The sequence below is a fragment of the Mastigoproctus giganteus genome, chromosome 14 (genome assembly GCF_048544385.1).
Source record: "Mastigoproctus giganteus isolate SK-2022 chromosome 14, ASM4854438v1, whole genome shotgun sequence".
Taxonomy (NCBI): Eukaryota; Metazoa; Arthropoda; class Arachnida; order Uropygi; family Thelyphonidae; genus Mastigoproctus; species Mastigoproctus giganteus.
The window spans coordinates 31,259,803-31,283,292 of NC_143588.1; the positions used below are offsets into that span (position 1 = coordinate 31,259,803).

At 36.4% G+C, this 23,490-nt stretch overlaps 1 protein-coding gene across 1 annotated transcript in view; it reads left to right on the top strand.

Moving 5' to 3' along the window:
• The first annotated feature begins 16,489 nt into the window (after positions 1–16,489).
• The window catches only part of LOC150075050 (uncharacterized), an 80,946-nt gene continuing 73,945 nt past the window's right edge, over positions 16,490–23,490 (top strand). Inside the window, exons 1-2 of the mRNA XM_090389067.1 lie at positions 16,490–17,185; positions 22,734–22,799. Coding sequence (XP_090245193.1) covers positions 16,490–17,185; positions 22,734–22,799 — 762 coding nt within the window. The remainder of the gene's footprint in view (positions 17,186–22,733; positions 22,800–23,490) is intronic.

Consider the following 23,490-nt stretch of genomic DNA (forward strand, 5'->3'; position numbering starts at 1 on the left):
TTATATTTTATTCTTTATTTTCTATTATACCCCACCAGTTTCCCCTTAGTTGCTAGCTTTTCATCCAACAATTCCTCCCTTCCCCTAAAAATTATACAAGCGTAGCACAAAGAGTCAAATCATTAAATGTAATTCATCTGGCTTTCAGGGGTAGGTGGAGATGTTTGCACACTCCATCCAATACCAAAAAACATAGGTGACATATAATAGACACTAAACAGATGATTAACCAAAATGAAAACAGGAAGTACTGGTTCATCATTTAGAGAAAATCGATGAAGAAAGGTCCTTGGAAGTATATAATTTTATTACCAAATTTAAAAAAAAAAATTAAGTGCCATTAATACTTGAATGTAGCCATTGTATGTTTATCTGTTTGTTTTCTTTGGTCTGCAAGTTAGCAGAGTGCAAGCTTTTCTAGATGTAGCCCAGCAGCCAGTTCTTTCATGGTTTTCCCCTTTGTGGTGCTTCTCCCTTCTGCCATTTTTGTAGATACAAGATTGACCATGACTCACACTGAATTTTGTACCCACTTCTCGTGATGTTTATCAGTACCCACCAGCAATTTAGGCTAATGATTAGACATTTCTAAAGTCCCCCCTTTCAGATTTCACCTCAGAGGCCTTGGGTTTAAGCACGTTGTGTTTGGGGTTTGCATTTTGTTTGTTTTTTAGGGGTCACTGAATGGTAGAGGAAAAATAAAATTTCTGTTCCATTTTGAAGCAAATGTGATATTGTTGTATATTATTATATGCTTTATTTGAAGTGTGTGAAATTTACAAAACTATTTAATCTTCCATTGCTAGTTTGATGTTGGAGGGATGCCACTTTTTTAAGTTTGTAAATGAAATTAAATTCTCCTTTGTACATTTGCCCACTAATATTCTCTACGTAGTAGTAGTAGTGGCATGTGATGCAAGAAAGCAAATGTATGAACTTATGCAGCATCAGCCAACAAAAAAAAAAAAAAAAAAAATCGCACCATTCCCTCCAAATGCCTGTCCAGTTCCTCCTTAAATTTATTCAACCTATCAACTTCCACAACGACAGATGGAAGTTTGTTCTAGCAATTAACCACCCGCTGGCTAAAGGCAAATTTCCGCACATCTATTCTACATCTGTCTTTTCTTAATTTGAATTTATGCCACCTTAGGTTCGTAATCTGAACAAATGGAAGGATCCCATCAGAATTCAGCGTGCTCAACCCATTCAAGGCCTTATACACCTCAATCAGATCACCGCACAGGTGCCTAGTCTCCAGCCACTGCAATTTGCAGAACTTAAGCCCCTCTCTTGGTAAGAGGATCCCTTCATTCCCCTCACCAATCTTGTTGCCCTTCTCTGTACACGCTCAAGTAAATCTACATCCTTCCTAAAATGAGGCCTCCAGACCTGTACGCAGTACTCAAGGCGTGGCCTGACCATTGCCTTATACAGAGGGATAATCACCTCCTTTTCCCTGCTAGCAAAATTCCTATATATCATTGACAAAACCCCATGACCTGCCCTGGCAGCCTGTCTGCATTGCTCAGAAAACCATATCTCACTGCACAATTACTCCCAGGTCTTTTTCATTTTCTACCACCTTAAGTGTAGTACCACACAGTTGGTATGTTTCTCTGGGGTTACCTCTACCCATATGCAGTACTTTGCATTTGTCAAGGTTAAACTTCAGTTGCCACTTCTTAGCCCATCTGCCCAAATTATCTAGATCCTGTTGCAGTAGCACACTGCCATTACTGTCATTAACAACCCTGCCAACCTTTGTATCATCTGCAAACTTCGACATTAAGCCTGATATACCTTCATCAATATCATTGATAAATATACAAAACAACAGTGGACCTAACACCGAACCCTGTGGGACTCCATTAATAACATTAGTCCAAGAAGAGCAGCACCCATTGATTACCACCCTCTGTCTTCTCGCACTTAACCATCCTTTTATCCATTGTAGCAACTTACCATTAATACCATTCTGCTCCAATTTGTACAATAGTCTTCCATGCACAACAGTGTCAAAAGCTTTCCTGAAATCCAAATATATGATATCAAAATTATTTTTTGCATCCAGTTCCTTTGTAACCACATCATAATATCCTATCAAATTTGTCAGACAAGACTTTCCCTTAACAAACCCATGCTGTGTCTGAATTATTGCTGCAGTCTTGTCTAGATGATCCTGCAATGCATCTTTAACCAGCGACTCCATTATTTTACCCGGAACAGAAGTTAAACTAACTGGTCTGTAATTACTCGTGTCACCCTTTGATCCCCCTTTGTGAATTGGGGATACATTTGCACATCTCCAGTCCGTGGGAACCTCCCCTGAGTCCAAGGATGCTCTCATAATTATGGCTAAGGGTTTGCTTAGTTGCTTTGCCGCCTCATTTAATATAACTGAATAGATCCCATCCACCCCAGGTGCTTTTCTTACGTTTAACTTCAACAATTTCTCTTCCACTTTGCTCTCAGTTATTACAAAATCATTAAGTATCTTGCTACAATTTGATAACCTTCTGCCATTTTCAAACCTTAAAAATTCCTCACGTGTGAATGTAGATGCAAAATACTCATTCAGTTTGTTTGCTATCTGAGCAGGATCATCAACAGTCGAACCATCGATTTCAAGTGGACCAATCAGATTCATCCCCTTCCTTTTAGAGTTTATATAAGTAAAGAAATTCTTGCTGTTTTTCTTAGCATCTTTTGCCAAGGATTTCTCGTAATCTGCCTTCGCCTGCCGAACCTCCTTTGTGACCTGATTACAGATTAACTTATATCTGCCATAGGCTTCTGAGTCGCTTGATAATTTATATGCATCCCATGCATTTTTATTCTCTGTTGCGAGTCTCATTAGTTCATTTGACCATTTAGGCCTAAACCTTGAACAATATTTCTTAATAGGTATGAAACTTTTAGTAGCTTCCACGATTAATTCCTTGAATGCTTCCCACTTAGAATTTATTGTTGGTAACATCGTCAGTTGATCCCACTGTACAGAATTTAAAAACTGTCGGTGACCACTGTACTCGCCTTTACGGAAGCAAAAACCCTTTCCTTTACTCCTGATGGTAATTAAATCTTTAAGTGAATCCCACGTCAGTACACTGTGATCACTGCCACCTAGTGGTTCTTTTATCTGCAAATTCCTAATACATGAATGATCACCTGATAACCAGATCAAGAGTATTACTTTCTCTGGTTGCCTCTCAAACATGCTGCTACTGCAGAAAAGCAATCATCCAATAAATCCACAAAAGTCTTACTAGTGTGTGAGTGCCCAACCCACAAGTTCCAGTCAATATCTGGGAAGTTAAAATCCCCCATTATAAGACATTCCGATTTACTAGCCCACTCTATTTCTCTGTACGATTGTTCATTGTACTCATTCAAGTCATTAGGCCTATAACACACTCCTACTCTAATTTTTGCTTTCGCAGTGCTTATAAATAAATAAATAAATCTTTATTGTGAAGTAGAATTACAGCACAATATCCCATCACGGCAACGAGCGCCAGGGGTTCACATATAGATAACATAAGTTCAAATTCAAATGGCTACAAAATACAGATTACAAATGCAAAAAGAAATACAAATACATCATAAAAACAAGGAGCTGAACACAAATAAAGAAAAACAAATACAACTTGGCAGTGATTCAGGTTTCAAGAGCTTTGATAAAGTTGTGTCTGTCCTTCTTTTTACTTATTATGGTGTCGATGTCGGCGTCCACATGGTTGAGGGCAGCGAGCATCTGCTTGGGCAGAAATCTTTCGGTGAGTACAAGCCTGTTGTGGTGAGCCACAAGTGCTGGTACCGACCTTAGGCTTGGCTGTGGAATCCTCCAAGAGCAAGCATTCCAAATATTTGGAGATGATATTTGGCCTGAGATGAGTTTGGCTGTGAAGACCAGCCTCTTTTCAACGATCAGGAACTTCAACCTCGGGATGTCGAGTGCTTGTGCCATCATGGTAGTTGTGGTAGCGGGAGGTAGCCGAAGCTTGTTATTCGCCCATTTCAGTAGCCAGTATTCAGCAGTGTACACCCGCTTAAGGTTTGTATGTGCAGCAGAGGCCCATATTTCTGCACCATAGAGAACGGCAGGGTAGACGGTGGAGGTGATGAACCTTTTAACAGTGGCAGGATGTCGGACGTGTAGCAGCTGCTGCTTTGAGATCCACCGTAGACGAGAAAATCTGGTACTGAGTTTGTCGATCTGGTTGACAAAGGACATCGTTTGGTCGAACAGAATGCCAAGGTCTGTGTGCGAGGGTACGTTTGGTATTCGTACCCCTGCGAGTGAAACGTTGAGTACTGTCGGCATGGATTTAAGGGAGAATATAACCTGAGCAGACTTCAGAGGGTTGATTTTTAGATTGAAGTTTGCCAGGTACAATTCTAGATCCTTAAGTTGGGAATTGATCCTGTTGCTGAGCTGGGCGGGGTTGTCGCCAGGGTTAATTGGAGTCAGCAGTTTGAAGTCATCGGCATAGCATAGGAGACCATTCATTGAGGCAATAATGGGCACGATGATGGCTGTGAACAGGACACCAGACAGGACACCCCCCTGCGGTACTCCAGCAGTAATGTCGCAGGATAGGGTATGTTGCTGCCGATGGAGAATAAGTATTCTGTGACTGAGAAGCGATTCCAAAAAGCACAGCATATCACCTCGAATGTGAAAATTCTCCTTAAGTAGGAGGAGGAGCAAGGCCGGAATTGACACAGCATCAAAGGCTGCGCTTATGTTGAGGTATGTGGTTGCTAGCTCAGCTCTTTGTTCGAATGTTCAGAGAATGCATTCTGTGGTGGCTGCCAAGTTAGTGATTGATGATTTTCCTGCGATAGCATAGTGGATTTCAGGTGGTTTCGTCTGGAGGATTTGTTGAGTGATTGTGGGTAGCAAAGCCTTTTCAAGAGTTTTTAACAGACAAGAGGCAACTGATATGGGTCTGAACTGGCTGACGTTTGTGGCAAATTGGTTTTTGGGGATGGGGTACACTCTGTATTTATTCCACTGGGGTGGGAAATAATGCTCAGCGAGGCATCTGTTGTAGATCGAGAGAAGAGGGCCTACGATGAATGTGCTTAAGCATTTGATCATAAATTGTGGAATTCCATCCTCCCCAACAGTGGCTGTTGTGGGAAGGGAATTGATGGCACGTATGAGCTCCTGTTCCGTGATCTGGATAGTCCCTAGGACATCCGAAGGGTTTTCATAGTCAGGCTGGACAACTGTAGATGGGACTGTGGTTGTATTTGAAAATCTGGCGATGTATTTGAGCCATTCTTGAGGATCAAGCATGTGATTGAATCCACCATGTGGGGCAGCATAGAATGGCTTTCCTTTCCTCAGAGTGCGGTTAAGGTTCACTTGGATTGCGTCAGCTTTCTTTCGATTAAAGTGGGCCCTGGCACGGGAAAAGGCGATTCTGTCTTTACTGTCATTCGTATGCTTCCATTTCTTATGTAGGACTTGTTTCATTTTGAAGCTGTTGTTAAGATCAGCAGTCCACCACGATCTGGAACGGGGAGTTACTGTCACACCAAACTGACTCAACAGTGCACTGTTCATCTATATCAACTGGATGCACTTCTTTTGATTTTGTTTTTCTTTATTAACAGCATAACACCTCCTCCCTTCCTATCCTGTCTATCCTTTCTGTACACATTGTACTCCCCAAATTCCAGTTCGTCATTCCTTATATCTGTGTGACACAACGTCTCTGATATCCCAACAATATCCGCCTTTGATGTCTTGACCAACACTTCAAATTCATCAAATTTATTTACTATACTTCTAGCATTGGTATACATGCACCTATTCTTATTCTTAGTTACTCTAACACATCCCATATACCCACCTGTTTCACAATGACTGCCATCCGTCCCTGAAACCCCCAACACCCCTCGCTCCAGGTCGCTACTTATTCTAATAGAAGTTGTGCAAGAATCCCCTTCACCTCTGCCTACGGCTACCGTTAAACTATTAGTCCTTGTATCCCCCCAAGCTATCAGTTTTCCGACCCACCTAACACTGCCTCGATAGCATCAGCAAATAGTGTTTTCTATTATGATTTAATTATACAAGGAATTAAGACATTCATTTTTTTAGGTGACCAAAGTGTCTGTCTTTCTTTTAGGAAATTCCCATTTCCATGTAGCGTCTTTGAGACACCAGTGGTGTGTCTAATTATGCTGTTGAACTTTGGTATTGCTGGCTAAATGGAAACAGCCGACAAAAATACAAACATTCACATTGTATCCATGATTAGCTGGAGGGGGAATGTGACCATCAAAATTTCTAAAAATAGAATAAAAACTTTCTTTAATTTTGTTCTATATTTTTATTTGAGTTTAGCAAATCATAAGTAATAGATCACTGCTTTCCATTTATAAAAAAAAGCTAAAAATTTATTTTTTATAATTAAAACAAAAAGTTCTATCACATAGACACCACATGAACAACTTTGTTAAAGTGAGGGTTCAGGTGACAAAAGTTTGGTATCATATCTGTGCTGACCAGGTTTTCTCACTGTCAAAACAGAACACTTGGTTATAATGTATTCAAGTTATAACAGTGTCCCACTATTGTAAATATAAAATTTCATTGTTTCAGTAGTCCAAAATTTTATTCATCATAGAAAAAATGCATTCAGTAGCAGCTAAGCATAGTGTATACTCGACTAACTGTTTTGAATTTCAGAAGTTACTTCTTTTTTGAAAAATTGAAAAATACACGCAAACCTACTCATCTCGTGTCAGTCAGTGTAATTTTTATTGTTCCATTTTGAAATCCATAATTTTAAATGCAATAAAAATGTCTGATTGTCTGAAACAGAAGCATCACTGAACACTGTGAACTACATCATATGGCAGTAGCCAAACCACTGATAAATAGATTACTCATTAGATAGGAAATAATTTTACCATACAAGAAACTGTAGTGTTACGTAAAGTGAGCTGATATGAACTTTAGTATAGAGCATCAAATTCTATTTTTGTGCTTTCTTGAAACGATTGGATTGGACAGCAGGAAGAGTGAATGTCCTGCCAATACTGGGCTGAATGGCCACTATAATCAGGTATCTTGTTGTTTTTAACTGGCATTTATAAGGTCCTGAAGTGAAAATTGGAAATCTATATAAGATGAATTATCACAAAAGAGTTCCTTGTAGAACATTCTGAATGAATTTTTTTAGTTACAGAGTAAAATATGTATTTTATGATCTTGGTGCATAGTTGGTATTGGAATCCCCCCCCCATGTCCTTATAATTATCGTTTGAAACACATTTTGGAAGGCCCCGTCTGTGTCGAGGCCTGGATATGTTACATCCCGTGTACTCCTCTTCCTAATGAACCTGGTCCTTGCATCGTTAATTCATGGCTTGTGAACTGTAAACATGTTACTGAGTTCCACCATTTTTTATTTTTTGTTACACATGAAAACCAGGCTCCGACAGTTGCACCATTTTCAAACCTCGGTTTTATTTCTACGGCAGTGCTTGTAATACCAGACCCACAGCACAGTTTCCTTTTATATCTATGACCTTCTTATGAAGCAGTTTGCATGTGGTACCAGTTGGTCATGTATAGTCGTAATATATACAATAATGAAGACTTCAGTGTATGCAGACTAGGCACATGTGAGGTGATCTAATTGAGGTGTTTAAGACTTTGAATGAATTCAGCAAGCTCAATGCTGATGGCATTCTTCTTCTTGCTTAGACTATACACAAGGGAGCATAAATTCAAACTGAGGAAGGACAGTTGCAGTATAGATGTGTGGAAGTTTGCCTTTAGCCATAGTGTGTTTGATTGTTAGAACAAACTTCCATCTGTTGTTGTGGAAGTGGGTAGTTTTGAATTCAGCAAGCTCAATGCTGATGGCATTCTTCTTCTTGCTTAGACTATACACAAGGGAGCATAAATTCAAACTGAGGAAGGACAGTTGCAGTATAGATGTGTGGAAGTTTGCCTTTAGCCATAGTGTGTTTGATTGTTAGAACAAACTTCCATCTGTTGTTGTGGAAGTGGGTAGTTTTGAATTCAGCAAGCTCAATGCTGATGGCATTCTTCTTCTTGCTTAGACTATACACAAGGGAGCATAAATTCAAACTGAGGAAGGACAGTTGCAGTATAGATGTGTGGAAGTTTGCCTTTAGCCATAGTGTGTTTGATTGTTAGAACAAACTTCCATCTGTTGTTGTGGAAGTGGGTAGTTTTGAATAAAGTCAAGGAAGAACTAAAAAAATTGAAGAGATGGACAGGTAATTTGGGAATTTTTTTTGGTTGATGCTTTATAAGCTTGTTTTCTTGCACGATATACCACTACTTATACTCATATATCAACCAAATAAATGGCAGAATAATTTAATAAAATGTAATAAATACAGGATAAAAGTTATGCAGAATATGTAAGTTCTATCCTGTATTTTATACATGATAAAACTAAAATGTAAATTAAAAGTACTATAATCAAATGCAGATATACAAATTAAATGCTATTTCAGTATTAATAGTGGCAAATGATGCAAGAAAGCAAGCTTATCAATCAAAAAAAAAAGTCTTCCAATTTCACTTATCCATTCCTTCAAATAGTTTGTCTAGTCAACCACCTGCTGGCTAAAGGCAAACTTCTGCACATCTGTTCTGCAACCATCCTTCCTCACTTTGAATTTATGCCCCCCCCATGTGCAAGGTACTGAACTTGCTCAATCCATTCAAACCCTTAATCAGATCACCTTGCAGGTGCCTAGTCTCCAGGTGCTACAATTTGCACAACTGAAGCCTTTCTTGATGAGATCACCCCATTGTTATCCTCACCAATATTGTTTTCACTTCTCTGTACCTGCCTCAGCAGCTCTACATCTTTCCTAAAATGAGTCCTCCAGACCTGTATGCAGCACTCAAGATGTGGCCTGACCATTGCCTGATACAATGGAATAATCACCTCCTTATCCATGCCAGCAACATTCCTGTATATCATTGACAAAACCCCATGCATGTGCTGTCCTGGTAGCCTTTCTGCACTGCTCAGAGAATTTCATATCTGACTGTGCAATTAACACCCCCCCACCCAGGTCTTTTTCATTACCCTGAGTCAGTGCCGTCGTGAGATATTTTTGCACTCTAGGCAAATCAAGCATTTGGTGCCCTTTTAAATAATCCACATGACCGCAAAGCACGCCTACCCAAATGGTGCCCTAGGCATTTGCCTGTATGCCTACCATACCATGATGGCACTGCCCTAAGTGTAGTACCACACAATGTACGTTAATCTGGGATTACTGCTACCTCTATACAGTACTTTACATTTGTCAATGTTAAACCTCATTTGCCATTTCAGTCCAACTGCCTAATTTTTATAGATCATGTTGCAGTAGATATACCATCATTACTGTCATTAACCACTCTGCCAACCTTTATATCATCTGCAAACTTACAGTAAGTCTGATATACCTTCATTGCTTTCATAAATAAATAAATAAATACAGGAAACAAAAATTTGCTAATAACATTAGAAACCTGGGGAACTTCACTACTAATAACATTAGTCCATGAAGAGCAGTGTCCATTGATAACTGTTTTTTCTCACTCAGTTATCTTTTTATCCATAGCAGTAACTTGCCCTTAATGCTACACTGCTGCAATTTATATAGCAGTCTATTAATTGTGCAACAGTATCAAAAGCTTTCCTGAAAAGTATATGATGTCAAAATTATTTTTACATCCAGTTTCTTTGTTACTGTCATAGTATCCAATCAAAATGATCAGACAAGATCTCCCCTTAACAAACCCATGCTGTGACTGAAGTATGACTACAATCCTGTCTAGATGGTCCTACATTACTTTTTTAACCAGTGACTCCATTATTTTCTTTGGTGATACTTTTGCATATCTCCAGTCCACAGGGACTTCTCCTGAATCCAAAAATTCTCTCATAATTATGGCTAAGGGTTTGCTTACCTCCTTTGCTGCCTTCCTCAGTATGATTGGATAGATTCCATCCATCCCAGGTGCCTTTCTTATGTTTAACTTTAACAATTTCTCTTCCACTTTTGTCTCAGTTATTGTAAATTCATTAAGCGGCGTGTTAGAGCTTGATAAATTTTTGGCACTTCCTTCCCTAAAAGATTCCTCATGTGTGAATGCATATGAAGTTTGTTAGAAACTTGAGCAGGATTATCAACAGTTGAATAATCAATATGCAGTGGATCAAAATTTGATTCATCCCCTTCTTTCTAGAGTTTACATAAGTAAAGAAGTCTTTGCTGTTTTTCTTTGCATCCTTTGGCAAAGAGTCCTCATCTGCTTTTGCTTGCCTGACTTCCTTTGTGACTTGATTGCAGACTAGTTTTTATCTAGCTTTTATAGACTTTTGTGTTGCCCAATAATTTATATTCATCCCATGTTCTCTGCCACAAGTTTCATCAGTTCACCTGACATCCTTTTAGGCCTATACCTTGAAGAGTATTTCTTAGTCAGTATGAAAAGCCTAGTGGCTTCTTGATTATTATTAATGCCTTGAATGCTTCCCATTAAGAATATCATTGGTAACATCATTAGTTGTTCCCACTGTACAGAATTTAAAATCTGTCTGAGACCACTGTAGTCTTCTTTACGAACGCAGAAACCCTTTCCCTTTACTCTTTATGGTAGTTACATCATTAAGTAAATCCCACATCAATACACTGTGATCACTGCCACCTAGTGGTTCTTTTATCTGCAGATTCTTAATGCATGAATAATCACTGCTGATAATGAGGGGCTACGACATGGCTGAGTGGTCAGGAGCACGTGTGCAGTGGCACACGACTACTAAATATGATAAACGTTTGCATTGATGTTGGGCGAAAGAAATGCTGAAATAAAAGCCAAGAGCATCAGGCCTGGCCAAGCTTGTAAAAATTCTGCTGGACATATCAACATGGAGGAATGACAAGTGTTCCATTCATGTCGTTGACCCCTAACTGAAACAAACAGCGCAGAGAATTTTTAATCACTGCTGATAATGAGATCAGGAGTTGTTACTCTCTAACATGCTGCTGTAGAAAAGAGTCATCCAGTAAATCCATGTCTTGCTGGTGTGTAAGTGACAATCCCTTAAGTTCCAGTCAATATGTGAAAAGTTAAAATCCCCCATTATAAGACATTCTGATTTACTGACCAACTCTTATTTCTCTGTACAGTTATTCTTTATACTCATCACAGTCATTTGGTCTATAACACACTCCTACTCTCATTTTTGCTTTCCCAGTGATTATGTCACACCAAACTGATTCAACATTGCACTGGCCACCTATGTCATCTGGATTCACTGCCTTAGATTTTATGTCCTTTTTTACTCTTCTTACTTTAGACTTAATAAGAGAAAGATCCTTGGATTCAAGAGCCCCTAAAAATTGGAGATGTGCGAATGCATCCCATATTCACAAGGGTGATTTGAAGAGGGAAATTGTTAACACAGACCTGTAAGTTTGACCTCTGAGCCAGGGAAAGTAATGGAGTTGATAATGAAAGAAGTAAAGCAAGGTAATTATGATAGGTGTTGAGCCATAAAGCAGTCATGGCATGGATTTGTTAAAGGGAAATTAAAGAATAATGAATGCAAAGATAATTTTGACATAAACAGGGTTCATAAGTAAGGAAACATGTTTGGCTGTAAATAACACTGTTCTAAGCATATATTTTAATTAATGCTTGCATAATAGAAAGGACATGCATAAATAAAAAAAAAAAACCTTTTTTTATATGCTCAATATAGCTGCCATTTTAGTCTTTCCAAAATTGTCTTTTGGACTGAGAGAGACATACAAGGCACAGTTCCTCAGAAATGTTCTCCAACTTTTTTTTTAACTGTTGACTGCTGGAGCTCCAGCAGAGATCAGTGCACACAGTGACCATTCAGTGTACCCCTGGCATCCAATCCAAAGAAATTTTTGTCTAAAAATTCACAATAATTTTTGCATCGGGAGCTGGTGCACCATTCTACATATATTATGCATAAAAAAGCAATGCTGCAAATTGATTTTGGACTGTATTAATGGAATGATTAAGCATTTCAAGTAGATTTCTTCTGTCATAGTTTCCTCAAAGAAAAAAGGTCTGAGAACACTTCTTGGCCAAATTCCAGTCTGGACTGTCAAGGCAGCAGCATTTAAATCCTTATTAAAATCAAAAAATGGGGTTTTTAAGAGTAATAAACACAGTTATGGCAATTAACAGTTCCATTTAGTTTAAAAGTGGTTTCATTAATCAACAGTATGTGGGTTTGTAACACTCATTGTTAAAAAATGTTCAGCAAATTCCAATATTCTGTGTCATCCCTGTTCAAATTTTATAGTAGCAGGGGATAATAAGGCATATATTTAAAGTTCCTTTGAGTCTCTTTAAGCCTTTTAGGTATTTTAAGTTCCAAAATTAACTTTCTTTGAGGGTTTTTTTTTTTTTTTTGGGGCTTCTTTTGATGTCCTCTCTTGCAAGTTCCAGATTGTTAGATGTCTTTGAGATACAAGGTCTGCTAGGTTTTGGTAGGTTGTACACTGTTCCCATGTCATCTAGCTTCACAATTTGCTTTATGATATTTATTGTCAGTGGTTTGTGTGTTCAAAAAAATTACATGTGGCATGCATCTTTTAGAATCTTTATACTTTGCATGCTACATCACAATTTCAATCCTCTCATTCACTGTAAGGCTCATGGTACTTTTCCTATGCTCAAATTATTCCGAAACAATAAAAAAAATTATGAAATATATATTTTTAAAATAACTTTTATCAGCAGTTATTCAAAATAGTGTCCTTAATTATAGATCATTCTGTACATTTTCAGTAATGCTTTTGGTACTGTACCACATGTACAGTTGTTAATTGTACAATATCCTGAAAGAGGCCTCTGAGGTCGGGAAAACTCATGTCTAAAAATATATATAAATTCATACACCGACCATTGAATAAAATTTAAAATTTAATTTGACTACAATCTTTACACAAAAATATTTACAATAAACTATTGCGGAATGCTAAAAACTGTAATAAAAGATCATTTACAATAAAATTTGCTAAAATATAAAACAAAAGCGCTAAAAACCTGAAGCTTTCGGGAGCGTCAGCTCCCTTCTTCAACAGTGAAATGACTTCCTGCAACATCTCCTTAAGTAGCAGGCTCACGGTACCTCCACACGTGGTATTTCTCCACGTGGTTCAATCGGCACATGGTCAGAACTGGAAGCGGAAATGTCTCGGGAACGTGGCAAAGAAAATCGTTCATCCAACCTTAATATAATTGTTTCAAAGATAGGATTAATACGTATACCTCTATCTCTATTGATGATATTCCTACTGGATGAACTAATCCGTAAACCCTCGAGCCATTTACGCTCCCAGTATCCATGTGCACGATCCAAAATAATAGCGTCCTCCGGGGAGATTTGATGCTGCTTCTCCCAAAAATGTTCGGCCACAGTAGACTTGTTGTATTCAGCGGTTCTTATGGCATTTAAATGTTCCCCCAGACGATCCCTGAGCCGTCGTTTTGTTTCCCCCACATAACACGCCCCACAATCCGGGCATTCTATTCTATAAACCACTCCACTACTAAGATCTTTTGGTATGCGGTCTTTGACCTGAGACACAGCTGTGCACAGCCTCCGCCCAGGAAGCTGTACACAGCGTGTCCCATAACCCCGTAAAATTCTTGCCAGATGTTCAGTAAGGCCCGGATAGTAGGGGATGTATGCGATGGCTACCAGTTCCGGTAGCCATCGCATACATTTTACAGGGTTATGGGACACGCTGTGTACAGCTTCCTGGGCGGAGGCTGTGCACAGCTGTGCACAGCCTCCGCCCAGGAATCAGATAAATTATTATTATCTTGCTAATACTAAATCTAGAAATGCTTTGGTATTGAGAAGCTGCCAACCTACAAGTTTCAATTAATATCTGGAAAGTTAAAATTCTCCTGATGGGGCTCACTCTGTCTAGTTGTATATTTATCAGTCATTTAACCTATAACATACTCTTGATCTCATTTTTGCTTTCCTGATGCTTATTTCACACCAGAGTGACTTAGTATTGCATTGGTAACCTGTCTTCTGGTTATTCTGTTTTTAGAATTTAGGCTTGTTTGTGCTCTTATAACTCTAACATAAGCTGTGTAATTGTTAGGCCCACAATAACCTCTCAAAGGATTTTGAACCCTCCTCTTCCATCTTTCCTGGACTACTGCACATCCCTGTATAAGCAATGCAAGTATCAAATTCTACTAATGTTTAAGTGGAATTTGATTCTTGCATTAAGCTATGATTTTGTTTATCCTTCAAAACTAGTAGTTCATCAAGATACTTGAAGTTTGTATATTATTTGTCATATGGTGTAAGAGAGCCTCAGAAAAAGCATCCTTTAGCAAAAATAAGTAATAAAAGTAAAATAAATTTACTTGCGCATTTTTTTAAAATTTATTTTATATAGGTGTCACTCTGACCTTTGAATTTCCTCAAGCTGTCAGCCTGAACTATTTGTGGAGGTATCATTTTTGGTAATTTGCAAATCTGTGGCTAAAAGAAAACTCCCTATAGTCCAATCAAAAATACTTCTCCCATAATTTTCCAATATGACCTCTGGTTCTAGGATCATTTATAACCTTAATGCTTTCATTAGGTTTAGGAACTGTTCTCTGAATATTATAGCCTCAATCAAATCAACTCTAAGATATCCATCCACCTTTGCCACCCACATATTCATTTTTTTTTTTTTTCATATGGGTGTCATTTTGCTGATGTTACCAAGGGTATTTGCTGATCTTTGAACATTTTAAAGAAGCTCAACTTTTTTTTTTTTTTTAGTTATAGTCAGCATCTTGAACTGCAATTTCACAATTGCTTTATACAGTGGTATTTATGACCACCCTACAAGCAAATGTTCAATAAATCATAAATAGGACACTATCTTACCTCCTTTATCCTTGGCTGTACTGGATGGAGAACTACCTATATGGTAAGCCCGAAATCCTTTTCTTCATCCACTGTTTTTAATCCCCCTCCCCAAGTGCGTAAGTACTTAGTGGTTGTTACTTTTCAGTTTGGTATATTTTAGTGTTGCAGTCCTTTGTATAAGAATACATCACTGACCACACACACACTCCAGCACTGTATACGTTTAATGACACCAGACTTTCAAACGGCAGCTTGGTATATCAAAAAATATTGGTATTCAAAATCTGTTGCCTTTTCTTGAGGATCCTGTATATAAATGGAAGTATGTTTTGAGCATCATTCAAGAAAGAAAAGTTAAATTAATGCCAAATTTTCTGTGCATGTAATTTTGTTTAGATTCTGATTGCATAGTCCCTTTACCCATGCTCCAGAGAAACATTAGTAGTGGCTGGCAACTGACACAAGAAAGTAAGCTTATACAGCATCAACAAGGGAAGAGAGAGAGAGAGAGAGAGAGAGAGAGAGAGAGAGAGAGAGAGAGAGAGAGAGAGAGAGAGAGAGAGAGAGAGAGAGAGAAATCAACACTTCTCATATCACCTGTTCATTCTCTAATGCACGGGTTCCCAACTTGTGTTCTGCGGAACCCTAGGGTTCCACCGATAACATTTGGGGTTCCGCAACAAAATTAGTTTTTGAGTTCTAATTAATAGTTTAAAATATGTATTAAAATTTTATTTAAATAAAGTTTCAAAAATTATTAATATTCTGTAGGGAGAGAGGGGACCTGCTCATGCACTCTGAGTGGCTTGCATTTGTGGAAAATAAAATCCAGTTAGTCTAATGTTGGATGAATGAATCGAATACTTGCATTCGATTCTCCAACCACTAGTTGAGTCATACCCCCTAACGAAATCATCTGTAGTGAGGTGGGGTGCAGCGGTACAGCGTGCAAGCGGGCATATCAGTCATAGATCGGTGGCGTTTTGCACTGCAATCATTTTGTGATATCTTATGTACTTTTCATATAAAAATAAAGTGGGCATCGTATAAATTTATAATATTATGATTGTGTATACCCCAAATTAAAATGTCATGGATCGTTGTTTGAGAGAAGGAGTTTTAAAAAAAAAGTATAGCAAGCAGTTCACGTGTTTCTAGTGACAAGGAGACTGGTAAAGCGGATACTGACGAAAATACAGATCAAGGCACTAGCAATACTTATGTAGCAGATGAATTGAGGAAAAGGGAAGTGTTGTTTGTCAATACTAAAACATCGCTAAGTCATGAAAAACGTAAATACGACTTGAGTTATTTGTTACTCTGATTCACGACCACAGGAAATCCCGAGGCCCCCCAATGCGTTATGTATATTATGCAATAAGATCTTATCAAATAGTTCGTAAGCACTAGCTAAATTGCGCAGACGTTTTGAAACGAACCATTCAGAATATAAAAATAAAGATGTCAAATATTTTGAAAGAAAACTTGAGTCTCTTGACAAAACTAAACATTTTGTGTCGAAAATGTTGTCGGGTAACGAAAGGGCAACGATGGCTTCCTACAAAGCAAGCTACCATATAGCACTCGCAGGTGAAGTGCATACAATTTCTGAAACTCTCATAAAACTATGCATCAAAGATATTAAGTGTATGTTTGATGAGAAATCCCGTCAACAAATTGATAAAATTTCTTTCCCAAATAATACAGCTTTGCACAGAATTCATGATATGGCTGAGGATATTGAGCAGGAACTTATTTTAAGACTTCAATTATGTGATGAGTACTCTCTACAATTAGATGAGACAACGGACATTGCAAACCTATCAATTTTATTAGTTTTCATTCGTTATTACTATAATAATTCTGTTGAAGAAGACATATTACTCTGTGAAAATTTACAAACCAATACAACAGGAGAAATGATATTTAAATGTAGCGACAATTTTATGAAGACTAGTGGAATAAGTTGGGAGAAATGTGTCGATGTATATAGCAGTAGTGCGAAGTCAATGATAGGACATGTGAAAGGGGCAGTAACACGAATTAAAAATGTTGCTAAAACGTGTACGAGTAGTCACTATGTTCTTCACAGACATGCACTGGTTGCTCGAAATATCCCTTCATCTTTAAAATGTATTTTAGATGAAGCAGTGAAAATTATTGACTTTGTGAAAACACAACCATTAAAAACAAGATTATTCCAAATTATATGTGAAGATATGGGCAGCCAACATACATCTTTGTTGGTACATACTGAAATTAGATGGCTGTCACGTGACAGAGTTCTTGTCAGATTGTTTGAATTACGAGAAGAGCTCACCATATTCTTACACAATGACAAATTTCTATTAGCAGATCGCTTTAGAAACGTTCTGTGGTTGAGTCAAATTGCTTATCTGGTGGATATATTCAAAATTGAATGTTTCTTTCTCTCTTCAAGGAAAAAATGTAAATATTATCAACACAAAAGATAAATTACGATGATTATTATGAAAGTTACAATACTGGACTATGGCTGTTGAAAAAAAATAATATGGATCCATTTCCAACTTTAAATGACTTTTTACAGGAATTGAACTGTGAAATTGATGAGGAAATTCAAAAGAAATTATTTCTCATCTAAAATCAGTAACTGTGGCATTAAACGAATACTTTCCTCTACTAAAAGATGACAATAACTATTGGATTTTCAATCCCTTCAATATTAAAGAAAAACCAGAGGAACTATCTACTTCAGAATATGAAAATCTCATCAACCTGACATCGAACAGCCAAATAAAAGTTAAATTTAATGAAGTTTCATTAAACGAGTTTTGGTGTGACTTAAAAGAAAAACATCCAAATTTATTCAAAAAGGCAATTCGTTGTTTGTTGCCATTTAGTACCACATGTTTGTGTGAAAGCAGATTTTTGCTCGACACTGTGACAAAAACAAAATGCAGAAGTAAGTTGGATGCCATTCCTGATATTTGAATTCAGCTGTCCACAATTAAACCAAATTTTGAAAGAATATTGAAAGAAAAGAAGACGTGTAATCCTTCACATTAATTACCAGTTTGAATTAATAATATTTCCTTTTCCATTATTAATCTGTTTTTTTTTGTATTTTCAATAAATTATTTTCGATTTTTTTTTTTTTTCTTTATAATCAGTAAAAATTGTCAGGGTTCCAAAATTTTTTATCAAAGTGAAAAGGGTTCAGGGATTAAAATAAGTTGGGAACCGCTGCTTTAATGGTTTGTCTAGTTCTTTGAATTTATTCAAACTATATATTACTTCTACAGCACTAGATGGAAGTTGGTTCCAACACTCAACTGCTACTGGCTGATGAAAAATTTCTGCCCTTCTATCCTGCAATTACCTTTCCTTAATTTGAATTTATGCTTCTTTGAGAATAGTCTGAGCAAGAGGAAGGGATCATCTGCATTGAGCTTACTCAATCCATTTAGAAAGAAAGTCTTATACACCTCAGTCAGATCTCTTCACAGGTGCTAGTCTCCAGACACTGCAATTTTCAGAACTGAAGCCTTTCTTGGTAAGAGCACTCTTGTTTAATCACTGATCTTCTTGCTGTTTTCTGCACTTGCTCAAGCAGATCCACATCCTTCTTCAAATAAAGATTTCAGACCCGTATGTTCCACATTTATCACATTGTGTTAAATTTGGAATGGCATCTCTGGTCCAAAATTTAAGGACATTCAGAGTATTCTTTGGACCTTGAACCAGATTTAGTGTTGATAAGTTAATTTAATTAGGTTTCTTTAAGTTTTAACCAAAAAAGAAGAGCAGAAATTCATATGATTAAATTCAGAATTCTTAAATCAAATTTGTGGTATCAAAAATTCTTGTTAATGAGATCAAATATTTGTAACTCACATTCATAAATTAGGAGATTAACGTATGCACATTTAATTGTAAAGTGCTTGTTCATGAATTGGGAGATTGATATGCTGTATTTTTAATTATTGAAATGAAGTTAAATTTCAAGACAGTATGCAATTTTAAAAAATTATTCAGCATTCAGATTTTTTTTCTATAAAAGAGAATTGCTACTCTAAGAGTAGCAATTCTCTTTTATAGATGAAGCAATACTTTTGGAACACTTGTTAATGTTTTGTAGCAGAACTCTCCACACAATCATAAAGTCTAGATATTAACATGCTAAAAAAATTGTATTGTTCAGCTGTAATTCACATTTTTAAAAAAAAAATTATTTTTCCTTAGAGGTTAAACAAACCAACTTAAATTATTAAAGAAACAAAATTAATGACTAAGTTGGTATTATAGTCATTAATTGGCAGTGCCATGAACAGGATAGGAAACTTTTAGTATTCCATGCTTATAACTGCTGTTGGGATTTTTACATAGCTTAATAGCATGGTCAGCTTGATGTTACTAAAGGATTAATCTTAGTTAATAATACTTGAAATTATTATTAATTGGCTCTAACATTCAGTTCCACAGAAATTCCCCCTTCCCCCTTTTTTTTCCCAAACTGATATTATATTCCTCAAGAGGCAAATTTTGTAGAGGATTGGTTTATATCAGGGAATTCAACAGTGTGTTTGAATTTCAAATTATATGCACAAAGGATCACATCAATTTGGCAACTTTTTTTTCTTCTATGATGACCATAAACATAAAAGTTACTGGAACTTGTAGTATCCTATTACTGTGTGGGTTGAGAGGATAAAAAGATACCTATTTGACATTGTTCCATTTAGCATGCAGTATGCAATTATATTCTTTCTCCATGAGAATAACTGGCACTTACAAGCATTGTATATATTCAGAGTTATATTTTGTAGTCCTGCTTGAACAAAAGGAGGTAGGAAGAATGTAGAGCTACAGGAATGGATACAGAGAAGGGCAACAAGACTGGTGAGGGGGAATGTAGGGGTGCTGTTACCAAGAAAGGCTTCAGTTCTGCAAATTATAGCATTAGGAGACTAGTGAGGTGATCTGAGTGAGGTGTTTGTCTTTGAATGGCTTGAGCAAACTCAGTGCTGATGGGATGCTTCCTTTTGCCCAGAGGGGACATTCAAATTGAAAAAGGATGGTTGTAGAAGTTTGCCTTATCCAATGGATGGTTAGTTGCTGGAATAAGCTTTCATCAGTTGTTGTGGAAGTGGATATTTGAATAAATTTAAGGACTAGACAAACTATTGGAGGGGATGGTTAGGCAAAATGGGAATTTTTTTTTTTGGCTGATGCTGTATAAGCTTTCTTTCTTGCATCATTTGCCACTACTAATACTAAAGGATAATTTTTATTTTTATTGAATAACCATTAAATTATGAGACATTTACAAGCAGACATCTTTCTGCTAAGAGTGCTTGTGATATTGTGCTTTAGGTTTAATCTTCAGTTTAATAATTTATTTCACAATTTATTTGTTAAATTAATTGGAATCTTAACTTTGTACTACATGGCATGTCTGACAGAATTGATTTTTTATTCATAAGTCTTCAGAGAGTTGCTAAAGTAATCCACTCATTGTTTAATTAAAACCATGTATATATAAAGTGCTTTAGCATCATAATTAAAACCATTAAACTCAGAAATAGCCATTCCTAGTGGTCTTGTATTTTAAATAAACAACAGAAGCACCTTTTGGTGATGTACATGTATGTTTAAAAGTAATGCTTCTCTAAACAACCCTAGTTAAAGAAATTTTTGTGTTTTGAGTATTAAAACCACAACAGAATTGAAATGCGCAGACCTTCCAACTTTTGAAAAGCTAAAACTAGAAAAATTTTAATACAGTTGTGCTTTCAGTCTGAATAAACCAGAAAGTACAAAAGTTTTTCAAAATGCACATATTAATAAGAATTGCATTATATGATTTAATTTAAGTTACACACAGGGCTTTTATTCCAAATGGAATAAGCTGGAAGAATTCTGGAAGTTAAAAAGAAATAAACATTTTTTTTAAAATAAAAAATTATTTATTATTATTAATGCTGTTGGTGCAGTGTACATCAGCAAAGAGTTAAGCTAGATGAACAGCTTAACTGTGACTCATCTATTGAAGCATTTGCCAATTGCAACACTTAATAAAACCATGGCTTGTTCAGGGTCGTCATGCAGACATAAACAGTAAACAAAGAAATTGAAATAAGAAATATAACATGTTTTTACTGTGGAAATCTTTATAAAAACATTTTGAATAATAAATAAATAATACCTATTAAACTAGTTTTATTAATTAGCTTTGTCCAAATTACTATACTTTTGTAATTTCTCTGGTGGCATTCGCTACCTAGTTGTTGGAGCCACTCCACTCATGATAATTATACTGATAAGGAAACTTAAAAACATTGAAAAATATAGATAATTTATTTGCTTCTACTTGCCTGTAATATGTAAGGTTGATAAAATTAAATTCATGTCAGGAAAGTGATTAATATTATCATAGTAAGTCTTGCACTTCTTTACTTTAATGCAGGCTCGTTTGATAAGTAAGACTTGTAAGTGAAACATGTTTGAATTTGGCCATTTTCAAAATTTATTCTTGCTCCTTATGAAAGAATAAGTTAGACTCGTATTGTGTACAAATGATTGCTATTAACCTTCCACTGGTAGTATGGAATCTAACAGATATTACTTTTTAAAATTTTTCTGTTATTTTTTTTAAATGCCTTTTTTCATACCTTTTTCCACGAACATTCTATTCTCTAACTGGTTATACAGTATTTTCTATTTTCATTTTGATATACTATAAATAACAAGACATTAATTTTTGTTTAGCATTTAACAGATACCAGGTGAGTAAGAGCATCTGTCTTTCTTCTAGGCAACTCCCACGTGGCATCTGTGTGCCAGTGACAGATGTCTAATCTTGTCATGGAGCTTTGGTTTCACCAAAACTCTACAACAAGGGTAACAAAAATGCAAATATTCACAGACAATAAAGATTGTCTGGAATGTCTGTAAAGATTAACAAATACAGCTACCAAAAGTACAGATATTAATGTTGTGCCTCCCAGTTACCACAAAAGTGTTTGTTTCAATCTGCATGATGAATAACTTTAATTCTAAAAAAAAAAAAATAAAAGCTTTTATTATAATTGCTTTCTTTCATTTTAATTAGATATTTTTTAAATGTGTTTAGCAGTCATTATTAATAGATCATCATTTTCAATTAAAAAAGCTAAAATTTTTTATAATTAAAATATAATGGTGTGTCTCACAGACACTACACAAGTGTCTTTATTAAATTGAGGACATGAATAATGGAAGGTTAAATATTTTTAACACAACTGTTCACAAGCTGAAAAACAAGGTACCATCTGATAATATAAGATTTAATGAACAATTTGTTGGGCATTAATAAATGGTGAGCAAAAATAAATCTTTTTCCACCTATAAAAATGGAACATCCCTTCTGCACGTAGTGGTGTACAACACCAAATAACTTTTCTAAAAACATTTTTAGAAGAAAAGGCCGACCGGGCTAGCCGAGTGGGTAAAGTACCTGCCCGGCAACCCAAAGGTCGCGGATTCGATTCCCGCCTCGGGCTTGGATCAAAGTACTGCAAAAACCTTGGGAGGTGCAATATGGCCACAGAAGCCGATGCGCCAACAACTACCAAATCAATCAAAAAATTTAGAAGAAAAGAGTTAAGAGAATTAATTACCTAATGAATAAATCATATAAAACCTCCTTACTCCACTACTGTCCAAAAATGAAAATGTATACTTTCTTATGAAAGAATAAGTTAGACTCATAAGTTGGGAAGTCTGAATATGCTTTATTTTCTTGATAATAACATTTTATTTTAATTACTTAAGGTAATCGACTCTGATAAAGAAAGCTTAAGTCATCAATGTGTTGAAGAATCTTCAGAGTGCAATGCAGTAAGTAGTTTCCTACATTTTAACTATCTTGTGTATCATTTAAAAGAAAATGGCAATTCATAATTTCTATGTATCCAGGGCACTTTTATGTATTTCTCTAAACTATATTACATATTGTAATATGTAAACACTATGTATGTTCTGAATGGTGGAGTTTAATAGTTGTGGGTTAAGGGCGGGGAAGTTGGCCCCGCCTTTAGCCAGCAGGTGGTTGGTTGGTGGAACAGACTTCCATCCCTTGTAGTGGAGGTTGATAGCCTAAATAAGTTTAAGGCTCAGCTGGACAGGTATTTTGAACGAACAGAGGGGTGAAGTGGGTTTTTTTTTTTTTTTTTTGGCTGATGCTGCATAAGCTTGCTTTCTTGCATCAAATGCCTCTGCTAATGCTAAGTGGTCAAGAGAAATTGACTTTAATTGTATAGAAAATGCACAACAATGGTGATTTCAGAACAAATGTGTACATTATACACTATTCAGTTTGTTTTCTAATGCTGCAACCACTTATAACTGTTGTGTATGTGCAGATGAGATATCAAGAAGATAAAATATTTCTTCTCATGAGGGTCTGAGGGCTACAGCAAAACTCTTGAAGGGCTATCCTTGGCTTATAGTAGGTTGCATACTACTCATTTTCCATGCTAAACACAAAAAGCAGCGCTTCCTAATGGCAATTTTAAAGTCACCATTAATA